Consider the following 11,178-nt stretch of genomic DNA (forward strand, 5'->3'; position numbering starts at 1 on the left):
GCCAATGGAGAGATACAAGTAGAGGCTGATGTGCTGATGTCTGGGGGTGTTGTTTGTGCACGAGCTGGAGGTGTGTGAGGGTCACTGAGACACACACACATACACACACACATCACCAGAGTGTGTTCTGGAGCTCATGAAACAGTGAATAGTCTTCTCAAGGACAGTGCCATTTAAAAAAGGCTTAATTTTCCATAAAAGACTGGTGATAGTTGATAAAAACTTGGTAGGAGCTCACCGTGTTGTCGCTCTGAGATCCTCTGCACCAGCGCCACCTCTGGACAAAAGTATATTACCTCTGTAGTGCTTTAGCACAATCATAGAGAATGCACAGGATCCCCCAGAGTGCGCGCTCACCTTAGACAGCAGGAGGGAGGGGACAGGTGAAGGAGGAGACAAGTGAGGGAGGGGACAGGTGAAGGAGGAGACAGGTGAGGGAGGGGACAGGTGAGGGAGGAGACAGGTGAGGGAGGGGACAGGTGAGGGAGGAGACAGGTGAGGGAGGGGACAGGTGAGGGAGGAGACAGGTGAGGGAGGAGCAGGGAGGAGGGGACAGGTGAGGGAGGGGACAGGTGAAGGAGGAGACAGGTGAGGGAGGGGACAGGTGAGGGAGGAGACAGGTGAGGGAGGGGACAGGTGAGGGAGGGGACAGGTGAAGGAGGAGACAGGTGAGGGAGGGGACAGGTGAGGGAGAGGACAGGTGAGGGAGGAGACAGGTGAAGGAGGAGACAGGTGAGGGAGGGGACAGGTGAGGGAGGAGACAGGTGAAGAAGGGGACAGGTGAGGGAGGGGACAGGTGAAGAAGGGGACAGGTGAGGGAGGGGACAGGTGAAGGAGGAGACAGGTGAGGGAGGGGACAGGTGAGGGAGGGGACAGGTGAGGGAGGAGACAGGTGAGGGAGGGGACAGGTGAAGAAGGGGACAGGTGAGGGAAGGGACAGGTGAAGGAGGAGACAGGTGAGGGAGGGGACAGGTGAGGGAGGAGACAGGTGAGGGAGGGGACAGGTGAGGGAGGAGACAGGTGAGGGAGGGGACAGGTGAAGAAGGGGACAGGTGAGGGAAGGGACAGGTGAAGGAGGAGACAGGTGAGGGAGGGGACAGGTGAGGGAGGAGACAGGTGAAGAAGGGGACAGGTGAGGGAGGGGACAGGTGAGGGAGGGGACAGGTGAAGAAGGGGACAGGTGAGGGAAGGGACAGGTGAAGGAGGAGACAGGTGAGGGAGGGGACAGGTGAGGGAGGAGACAGGTGAGGAGGGGACAGGTGAGGGAGGAGACAGGTGAGGGAGGGGACAGGTGAGGGAGGGGAACAGGTGAGGGAGGGACAGTTGGGGGAGGAGACAGGTGAGGGAGGAGACAGGTGAGGGAGGGGACAGGTGAGGGAGGGACAGGTGAAGGAGGAGGACAGGTGAGGGAGAGGGACAGGTGAGGGAGGGGACAGGTGAGGGAGGGGACAGGTGAGGGAGGGAACAGTTGGGGGGAGGAGACAGGTGAGGGAGGAGACAGGTGAGGGAGGGGACAGGTGAGGGAGGGGACAGGTGAAGAGGAGACAGGTGAGGGAGGGACAGGTGAGGAGGAGACAGGTGAGGGAGGGGACAGGTGAGGGAGGGGACAGGTGAGGGAGGGGACAGGTGAGGGAGGAGACAGGTGAGGGAGGGGACAGGTGAAGAAGGGGACAGGTGAGGGAGGGGACAGGTGAAGAAGGGGACAGGTGAGGGAGGAGACAGGTGAAGGGGGACAGGTGAGGGAGGGGTGAGAAGGGGACAGGTGAAGAAAGGGGACAGGTGAGGGAGGGGACAGGTGAGGGAGGAGACAGGTGAGGGAGGGGACAGGTGAAGAAGGGGACAGGTGAGGGAGGGGACAGGTGAGGGAGGAGACAGGTGAGGGAGGGGACAGGTAAGGGAGGGGACAGGTGAGGGAGGGGACAGGTGAGGGAGGAGACAGGTGAGGGAGGGGACAGGTGAAGAAGGGGACAGGTGAGGGAGGGGACAGGTGAGGGAGGAGACAGGTGAGGGAGGGGACAGGTAAGGGAGGGGACAGGTGAAGAAGGGGACAGGTGAGGGAGGGGACAGGTGAAGAAGGGGACAGGTGAGGGAGGGGACAGGTGAGGGAGGAGACAGGTGAGAGAGGGGACAGGTGAGGGAGGGGACAGGTGAGGGAGGAGACAGGTGAGGGAGGGGACAGGTGAGGGAGGAGACAGGTGAGGAAGGAGACAGGTGAGGGAGACAGGGAGGGGACAGGTGAGGGGACAGGTGAGGGAGGACAGGTGAAGAAGGGGACAGGTGAGGGAGGGGACAGGTGAGGGAGGAGACAGTGAGGGAGGGGACAGGTGAGGGAGGGGACAGGTGAGGGAGGGGACAGGTGAGGGAGGAGACAGGTGAGGGAGGGGACAGGTGAAGAAGGGGACAGGTGAGGGAGGGACAGGTGAGAGGAGGGGACAGGTGAGGGAGGGGACAGGTGAGGGAGGGAGGGACAGGTGAAGAAGGGGACAGGTGAGGGAGGGGACAGGTGAAGAAGGGGACAGGTGAAGAAGGGGACAGGTGAGGGAGGGGACAGGTGAGGGAGGAGACAGGTGAGGGAGGGGACAGGTGAAGAAGGGGACAGGTGAGGGAGGGGACAGGTGAGGGAGGAGACAGGTGAGGGAGGGGACAGGTAAGGGAGGGGACAGGTGAGGGAGGGGACAGGTGAGGGAGGAGACAGGTGAGGGAGGGGACAGGTGAAGAAGGGGACAGGTGAGGGAGGGGACAGGTGAGGGAGGAGACAGGTGAGGGAGGGGACAGGTAAGGGAGGGGACAGGTGAAGAAGGGGACAGGTGAAGGGAGGGAGACAGGTGAAGAAGGGGACAGGTGAGGGAGGGACAGGTGAGGGAGGAGACAGGTGAGAGAGGGGACAGGTGAGGGAGGGGACAGGTGAGGGAGGAGACAGGTGAGGGAGGGGACAGGTGAGGGAGGAGACAGGTGAGGAAGGAGACAGGTGAGGGAGGGGACAGGTGAGGGAGGAGACAGGTGAAGAAGGGGACAGGTGAGGGAGGGGACAGGTGAGGGAGGGGACAGGTGAAGAAGGGGACAGGTGAGGGAGGGGACAGGTGAAGAAGGGGACAGGTGAGGGAGGGGACAGGTGAGGGAGGAGACAGGTGAGGGAGGAGACAGGTGAAGAAGGGGACAGGTGAGGGAGGGGACAGGTGAAAGAGGAGACAGGTGAGGGAGGGGACAGGTGAGGGAGGGGGACAGGTGAAGAAGGGGACAGGTGAGGGAGGGGACAGGTGAAGAAGGGGACAGGTGAGGAGGGGACAGGTGAGGGAGGAGACAGGTGAGGGAGGGACAGGTGAAGAAGGGGACAGGTGAGGGAGGGGACAGGTGAGGGAGGAGACAGGTGAGGGAGGGGACAGGTGAAGGGACAGGTGAGGGACAGGTGAGGGAGGGGACAGGTGAAGGGAAGGACAGGTGAGGGAGGGGACAGGTGAGGAGGAAGGTGAGAGGGACAGGTGAGGGAGGGACAGGTGAGGGAGGAGACAGGTGAGGAGGGGGTGACAGGTGAGGGAGGGAGGGAGGGGACAGGTGAGGGAGAACAGGTGACAGGTGAGGGAGGAGGGCAGGTGAGGGAGAGGGACAGGTGAGGACAGGTGAGGGACAGGTGAGGACAGGTGAGGGAGGGAGACAGGTGAGGAGGGGAGGGACAGGTGAAGGGAGGGGACAGGTGAGGGAGGGGACAGGTGGCAACACACTTAGCATGAGCGGGGAGAGGGGGAGGGGCTCCAAACTCTTCTCTGTATTCTTTTCCAGCTCTGGTCATGTGATATCTTGATCTTCAAATGTTTTGAAAAAAAAAAAAAGATAAATGAATCCTTTTGGTTGCAGTTGTATAAAGGAGTATGACCAATATTTGTAGACATTGTTTTTGAAGGAAACAGAAAGAATTTTTGTCCCTGTTTGGTGCGGGTGTGGCAGGTTTCAGGTGCGTTTGGTGCGACTGTGGCCTAAACATGTCGTGATGCTTTGGATTCAGGAATAGGGCGGCCTGTTACATGAAGGAAGACTGGCACAAAGGGCACGAGGCCAGGTCTTTGAATTGGCACACGGCGCCCTCTTGTGGTCACAATACACTGTAGCCTGTGTGACTGTAGTAGTTTTTTCAGCACTTCCAAAATGTGTTTTTCAGTACTGGAGCACTGTGAAGAAGAGCAGGTGTGAATTAGAAGCGACTCTAGCAGCAGGTCTAAAGTCACTCGTAGAATGGAGCAGGACAAAAACAGGACTTGGCCTAACTGTATGACTCTTTTTTGGGGTTGGGGTTTGGTCAGTTTGAGCTTTGAAGCTGACCTGATAATGATGTTACGAAGCAAACGATGAAATAACAAATAAACACTTGGATGGTGAAAGCTTTATTTGACCAGTTGCATTTTCCTTCCTGTGACGCACAAGTCCAGCGAGAAATATGTCCCATAAATCATGAGGCACACGCAGCTATTTTGATCCAAAGACTTTACTGACAGACAAAAGCTTCCTGCCACTTGTTCTACATCCAGAACATTTTCACAAACATCTCCAAGGACCTGTCTCTGCTCCTGTCTCTGCTCCTGTCTCTGCTCCTGTCTCTGCTCCTGTCTCTGCTCCTGTCTCAGAGCTGGGGCAGATTTCCCTCAGTGTTTGAACTCCAGATGAACCCCGTGACGCATGTGCTTTTTTGAATGGAGTGTGTGTGTGTGTGAGAGTGTGAGTGTGTGTGTGTGTCTGTGTGTGTGTGTGTCAGATGCCCTCCCGCTACATAGAGATGAAGACAGAGGAAGAAAAGAGGGATAAAGAGGGATGGAGACAAGGAGAGCACTAAAAAGTGACAAGTCCTGATGTGACTGAACCAGGACTAAACCAGGACTGAACCAGAACTGAACCAGGACTAAACCAGGACTAAACCAGGACTGAACCAGGACTGAACCAGGACTAAACCAGGACTAACCAGACTAAACCAGGACTAAACCAGGACTAACCAGACCAGGACTAAACCAGACTAAACCAGGACTGAACCAGGACTAAGGACCAGGACTAACCAGGACTGAACCAGGACTAAAGCAGGACTAATGTAAAGCAGGACACGGCAAAGGTTTATGTCCCGAATCCCTCCTGTAATTATGACAAAAATAGAACATAGGCGCCTCAAAAACTTCACATTTCATTTTTATTATTATCACTGTGTTTTACTCACAGTCTGTTTGTCTTTCAATGATAAATGACTCACATCTAAATCCAAAATACAAACTGAAAATGCTGAAATCCGGAGTCCTTTTCCTCTTTAGACATCCACAGACTGTAAAGAAATCACTCCGCTCCAGTCAAATGAAGCTCATCGACGCCGACGGTTACAGGGGAGAATTCAGAGCTGCATTTTAGGAATCGATTTACAGACAAAACAGCAAAATGAAAAACCCGGGATCACGTAGAGCGGATTAATACGAACATTTTAAGAGCAGAACAATGAGGCTCGCAGCAGCAGTTACGGCCGACACACACTACAGGATTTGGAACCATTTTTAAACGTGCGACAGAAAGCGAACGCCACAGACATGAGGAGAATCTTACGAGACTTTAAATCCCCGATCGCAAAGACTGAAGCGGGATCTGTGTGCAGACCTCTCTGGTCTCTGGTCTGACCCGGTCTCTGGTCTCTGGTCTGACCCGGTCTCTGGTCTCTGGTCTCTGGTCTCTCTGGTCTCTGGTCTGACCCGGTCTCTGGTCTGACCCGGTCTCTGGTCTCTGGTCTGACCCAGTCTCTGGTCTCTGGTCTCCGGTCTGACCCGGTCTCTGGTCTCTCTGGTCTCTGTCTGACCCAGTCTCTGGTCTCTGGTTTGGTCTCTGACTCTGGTCTCTGGTCTGGTCTCTGGTCTGACCCGGTCTCTGGTCTCTGGTCTCTGGTCTCTGGTCTCTGGTCTCTGGTCTGACCCGGTCTCTGGTCTGGTCTCTGGTCTGACCCAGTCTCTGGTCTCTGGTCTCCGGTCTGACCCGGTCTCTGGTCTCTGGTCTCCAGTCTGACCCAGTCTCTGGTCTCTGGTTTGGTCTCTGATCTGGTCTCTGGTCTGGTCTCTGGTCTGGTCTCTGGTCTCAGGTCGGGTCTCGGGTCCGGGACATAAGCTGCTGCTGGTCTCGTTTGACGGGTTCCGGTGGGATTACGATCAGGACGTGGAGACGCCGGAGCTGGACCTGATCAGCCGCATCGGAGTCCGAGCCAAGTACATGACCCCGCCCACTCTCACCATGACATCACCGTCGCACTTCACCACCATCACAGGTACCAGACCAGGACTGGACCAGGACTAGACCAGACCAGGACTAAACCAGGACTAGACCAGGACTAGACCAGGACTAGACCACCATCACAGGTACCAGACCAGGACTAGACCAGGACTAGACCACCATCACAGGTACCAGACCAGGACTAGACCAGGACTAGACCAGGACTAAACCACCATCACAGGTACCAGACCAGGACTAGACCAGGACTAGACCAGGACTAAACCACCATCACAGGTACCAGACCAGGACTAGACCAGGACTAGACCAGGACTAAACCACCATCACAGGTACCAGACCAGGACTAAACCAGGACTAGACCAGGACTAGACCAGGACTAGACCAGGACTAAACCACCATCACAGGTACCAGACCAGGACTAAACCAGGACTAGACCAGGACTGTAACCGGACTGGACTGACCCTGCTCCTTTATCTGAGTGAAGGTTATCGGGTTTATCTGGTCTGGACTTGGACTTGGACCTGAAGGTTCCGTGTCTCAGGTCGAGTCACAGGAACCTGGAGTCTGTTGGTGTAAACTCCAAACTCCTCTGTCCTCTGTCCTCTGTCTTCTCTCCTCTGTCCTCTCTCCTCTGTCCTCTGTCCTCTGTCCTCTGTCCTCTCCTCTCCTCTGTCCTCTGTCCTCTCCTCTCTCTCCTCTGTCCTCTGTCCTCTGTCTCTCCCTCTGTCCTCTCTCTCTGTCTCTCTCTCTCTCTCCTCTCCTCTGTCCTCTCTCCTCTGTCCTCTCTCTCTCTCCTCTGTCCTCCTCTGTCCTCTCTCTGTCCTCTCTGTCCTCTGTCCTCTGTCCTCTGTCCTCTGTCCTCTGTCTCTCTCCTCTGTCCTCTCTCCTCTGTCCTCTCTCCTCTCTCTCTCTCTCTCTGTCCTCTTCTGTCCTCTGTCCTCTCTCTCTCCTCTGTCCTCTGTCCTCTCTCTCTCTCTCTGTCCTCTCTCTCTGTCCTCTGTCCTCTCTCCTCTGTCCTCTGTCCTCTGTCCTCTCTCCTCTGTCCTCTGTCCTTCACATGTTGTGTGTAAATGTTTGAGTCGTCACCAGTCGATTCTTTTGTTTGTACAAACTGCACGTGAAGAAATGAACAAATAAAAGATGCTCTGATCTCACTCTGGTTCTGGTTCTGGTCTGACTCTGGTTCTGGTTCTGGTTCTGGTCTGACTCTGGTTCTGGTTCTTCGCAGGTCGCTGGGTGGAGGACCATGAGGTCGTCCATAACATGATGTTCGATCAGAAGACGAACCTGAAGGTTCCTCACAAACAAACCCTGAGGAGGTCAGAGTGGTGGGACACAGGAGCCACTCCTCTGTGGATCACCGCCCAGAACCAGGTCAGAACCAGGTCAGAACCAGGACCGGGACCAGATCTGGAGCAGGTCTGGAGCAGGTCTGACGTGTTGTTTGCGTGTCAGGGTCTGAAGGTCGGCTCGTTCCACTTCCCGGGGGGCGGGGCTAACTACAGCGGGCAGCCCGTCGGACGCCACGTGTTCGAGACGCCCGGTTTCCCCGACGACAACGAGACCGAGTGGCGCCAGAACATCGACCAGGTCCTGGACTGGTTCTCGGAGGAGGACTTCGACTTCGTGACGCTTTACTTCGGCGAGCCGGACAACGTGGGCCACGCCCACGGCCCGGACACGCCCCAACACAAGAATATCATCCGCCAGATCGACCGCGCCGTCGGGTACCTGCGCCGCGGCATCGACGCCCAGAACCTCACCCGCGACCTCAACGTCATCATCACGTCCGACCACGGCATGACCACGGTGAAGAAGCGCCCCCTGGTGGACGAGATCGTTCTAAACTGGTACCTGCCGCTGCTCAAACTCGCCAGCTTCGAGATCCTGGACTACGGCGGGTTCGGGATCCTCACGCCGCGTCCGGGCAAAGAGGCCGAGGTCCTGGAGGCGCTCGCCAAAGTCCCCAACATCACGGCGTTCGCCAAGAGCCAGATCCCCGAGAGCTTCCACCTGAAGAAGAGCCAACGCCTGCCCCCGGTGATCATCCAGGCCCAGCTCGGATTCAACCTCAACTCGGTGAGACCAGACTTCACACCGGGTTAGACCTGAGTTAGACCTGAGTTAGACCTGGTTTACACAGGGTCTAAACCCCCCCCCCCACACACACACATACACACTGGGTTGGTTAAGTGTCTTGCCCAAGGACACAGTGGCAGGATTCCTCTGGAGCTGGAGTCAGACTCTGGTCTGTGGCTCAGTGAATCTGATGATGTTTCTGTGAAGCGGGAATCAAACCAACAACCTTCAGGTCAGAGACAAACTGGACCTGAGCTCCTGGACCTGAGCTCCTGGACCTGACCTCGTGTCGTTTTATGGTTGAATCTTCGGTCTAAAGAATCAGAATCATTTTTTGTTGAGTCGTTAAAATTTTACACAAATTCCATTTCCAAATAAACAAACGTAAAAACCAACATGAATTAAACAAAATCTGATGATCTCAAATAAATAATCAGTAATAAATATTTCATCACAAATAATCAAAGTTAATTTAAATGAAAAATGAAACAACGATGTTGTTTATTGTTAAATAAAATAAGTAGAAAAGTCGTGGACGTCGACGTCTTTTGGACAGAATCAGTCTCGTCGTTGGTCCTGGGTCACGACTGGTCGTCCAGGAGACACCGGAAAAAAGACATGATCCGGCCTCAGAGTCTGGACCTTCAGTCTGGACCTTGAGTCTGGACCTTCAGTCTTGAGTCTGGACCAAAAACACGACCTGAAAAGATTTTTGTTCAGAAACACAGTTCATCTTTGAACAGAAACAGAGAACTCAGACTCTGTGTCCGTCTACAGCTCCAACCTCCAACCTGAAACAAACCAAAGAGAACAACACTCAGGTCCAGGTCAGGTCCAGGTCCAGAGGAGAGAAAACTCCATCAGGGGCCTGAAGGATTCTGCTGATGTGATGCTCTGTGCCTGTCTTCTTGCCCTCTTCCTGCCCATCTCTGTGCCCGTCCCTGTGCCCGTCTCTGTGCCCGTCCCTGTGCCCGTCCTGTGCCCGTCCCGTCCCTGTGTCCGTCCCGTCCCAGCGTTTCATCGTGTACGTGAACAAAGGGGACCACGGGTACCACAGCGGGGAGATGGACATGAAGACGATCTTTCGGGTGTTCGGTCCGGACTTCAGACGGGACCTGGTGTCGGAGCCGTTCGACAGCGTCCACCTGTACCCGCTCATGTGCCACCTGCTCCGGGTCACGGCCGCCCCCCACAACGGGTCCACTCAGGTCACCCAGGACCTGCTGCTCCAACACACCAGTGATACCAGGACTAAGACCAGGACCAGACCAGGACTAAGACCAGGACCAGACCAGGACTAAGACCAGGACTAAGACCAGGACCAAGACCAGGACTGAGACCAGGACCAGACCAGGACTAAGACCAGGACTAAGACCAGGACCAGACCAGGACTAAGACCAGGACCAGGACCAGGACCAGGACCAGGACTAAGACCAGGACCAGACCAGGACTAAGACCAGGACCAGACCAGGACTAAGACCAGGACTAAGACAGACCAGGACCAGACCAGGACTAAGACCAGGACCAGACCAGACCAGACCAGACCAGACCAGGACCAGACCAGGACTAAGACCAGGACCAGACCAGGACTAAGACCAGGACCAGACCAGGACTAAGACCAGGACCAGACCAGGACTAAGACCAGGACCAGACCAGGACTAAGACCAGGACCAGACCAGGACTAAGACCAGGACTAAGACCAGGACCAGACCAGGACTAAGACCAGGACCAGACCAGGACTAAGACCAGGACCAGACCAGGACTAAGACCAGGACCAGACCAGGACTAGACCAGGACTAAGACAGGACCAGACCAGGACAGGCCAACCAGGACCCAGACAGGACTAAGACGGACCAGACCAGGACCAGACCAGGACTAAGACCAGGACTAAGACCAGGACTAGACCAGGACCAGACCAGACCAACACACCAGTGAGACCAGGATCAGACCAGGACCAGGACTAAGACCAGGACCAGACCAGACCAGAGACCAGACCAAGACCAGCACCAGACCAGACCTAGACCAGGACTAAACCAGGACTAAACCAGGTCTAAACCAGGACTAAACGGTGTGTTTTGTGTTTTTCAGGTGGGTCTTCGGCTTTGGTCTCGTCCTGGTTTCTTTTCGTGTCGTTTCTTCTTTTATTCTTGTGATTAAATGTGTATTATTTTTTATTTTAAACTTTTGTCAAATTTTGTAAAACATGAATAAAATCTGACGACGTGACGAGTCTGTGTGTGTGTGTGTGTATGTGTGGTGTGTGTATGTGTGTGTGTGTGTGTGTGTGTATATGTATATGTGTGTCTGTGTGTATGTGTGTGTGTGTGTGTGTGTATATGTGTGTCTGTGTGTGTGTGTCTGTGTGTGTGTGTGTGTGGTGTGTGTGTGTGTGTGTGTGTGTGTGTCTGTGTGTGTGTGTATGTGTGTGTGCGTGTGTGCATGTGAGTGTGTCTGTGTGTGTGTGTGTGTGTGTGTGTGTGTGTGTGTGTGTGTGTGAGTGTGTGTGAGTGTGTGTGTGTGTGTGTGTGTGTGTGTGTGTGTGAGTGTGTGTGTGTGTGTGTGTGTGTGTGTGTGAGTGTGTGTGATGTGTGTGTGTGAGTGTGTGTGTGTGAGTGTGTGTGTGTGAGTGTGTGTGAGTGTGTGTGTGTGTGTGTGTGTGTGTGTGTGTGTGTGTGTGTGTGTGTGAGTGTGTGTGTGCACAGAACCATCACCACCTGAATATTACACACACACTTTTCTTCACTAATTGGTTCAGTTAAAGCTGCACTATGAACAATTTCTAACATAGATCTGCCACCTGCTTGTTATTGCTTTGTCTGAAATGTTCCACAATACGGCATTAAACAGTTCTATCTTCATGGA

At 54.9% G+C, this 11,178-nt stretch overlaps 2 protein-coding genes across 2 annotated transcripts in view; one reads left to right on the forward strand and one right to left on the reverse strand.

Annotated features, from left to right (window-relative positions):
* Positions 1-5,253: 5,253 nt before the first annotated feature.
* Positions 5,254-11,088, forward strand: LOC110175820 (ectonucleotide pyrophosphatase/phosphodiesterase family member 7-like). Its single transcript, XM_055165951.1, has 6 exons — positions 5,254-5,347; positions 6,092-6,274; positions 7,466-7,611; positions 7,693-8,316; positions 9,330-9,555; positions 11,072-11,088. The coding sequence occupies exons 1-6, from the start codon at positions 5,254-5,256 to the stop codon at positions 11,086-11,088; spliced, it is 1,290 nt and encodes a 429-aa protein (XP_055021926.1).
* Positions 11,089-11,165: 77 nt separating this feature from the next.
* Positions 11,166-11,178, reverse strand: part of LOC129412363 (V-type proton ATPase subunit S1-like) — a 4,234-nt gene continuing 4,221 nt past the window's right edge. Inside the window, exon 3 of the mRNA XM_055165952.1 lies at positions 11,166-11,169. Within this exon, the coding sequence (XP_055021927.1) occupies positions 11,166-11,169 (4 nt within the window). The remainder of the gene's footprint in view (positions 11,170-11,178) is intronic.

This window comes from Boleophthalmus pectinirostris, unplaced genomic scaffold (assembly GCF_026225935.1).
Source record: "Boleophthalmus pectinirostris isolate CB_2022bp ecotype Guang Dong unplaced genomic scaffold, ASM2622593v1 HiC_scaffold_8, whole genome shotgun sequence".
NCBI lineage: Eukaryota > Metazoa > Chordata > Actinopteri > Gobiiformes > Gobiidae > Boleophthalmus > Boleophthalmus pectinirostris.

What these genes read in the sequence shown, in the direction of transcription:
- LOC110175820 (XM_055165951.1), top strand. Translation starts at nt 5,254, where the DNA reads ATGCTGAAATCCGGAGTCCTTTTCCTCTTTAGACATCCACAGACTGTA. An exon ending in GAAGCTCATCGACGCCGACG is followed by an intron (nt 5,348 to 6,091) that starts GTTACAGGGGAG and finishes CTCTGGTCTCAG; the next exon opens with GTCGGGTCTCGGGTCCGGGA. An exon ending in GGATCACCGCCCAGAACCAG is followed by an intron (nt 7,612 to 7,692) that starts GTCAGAACCAGG and finishes TTTGCGTGTCAG; the next exon opens with GGTCTGAAGGTCGGCTCGTT.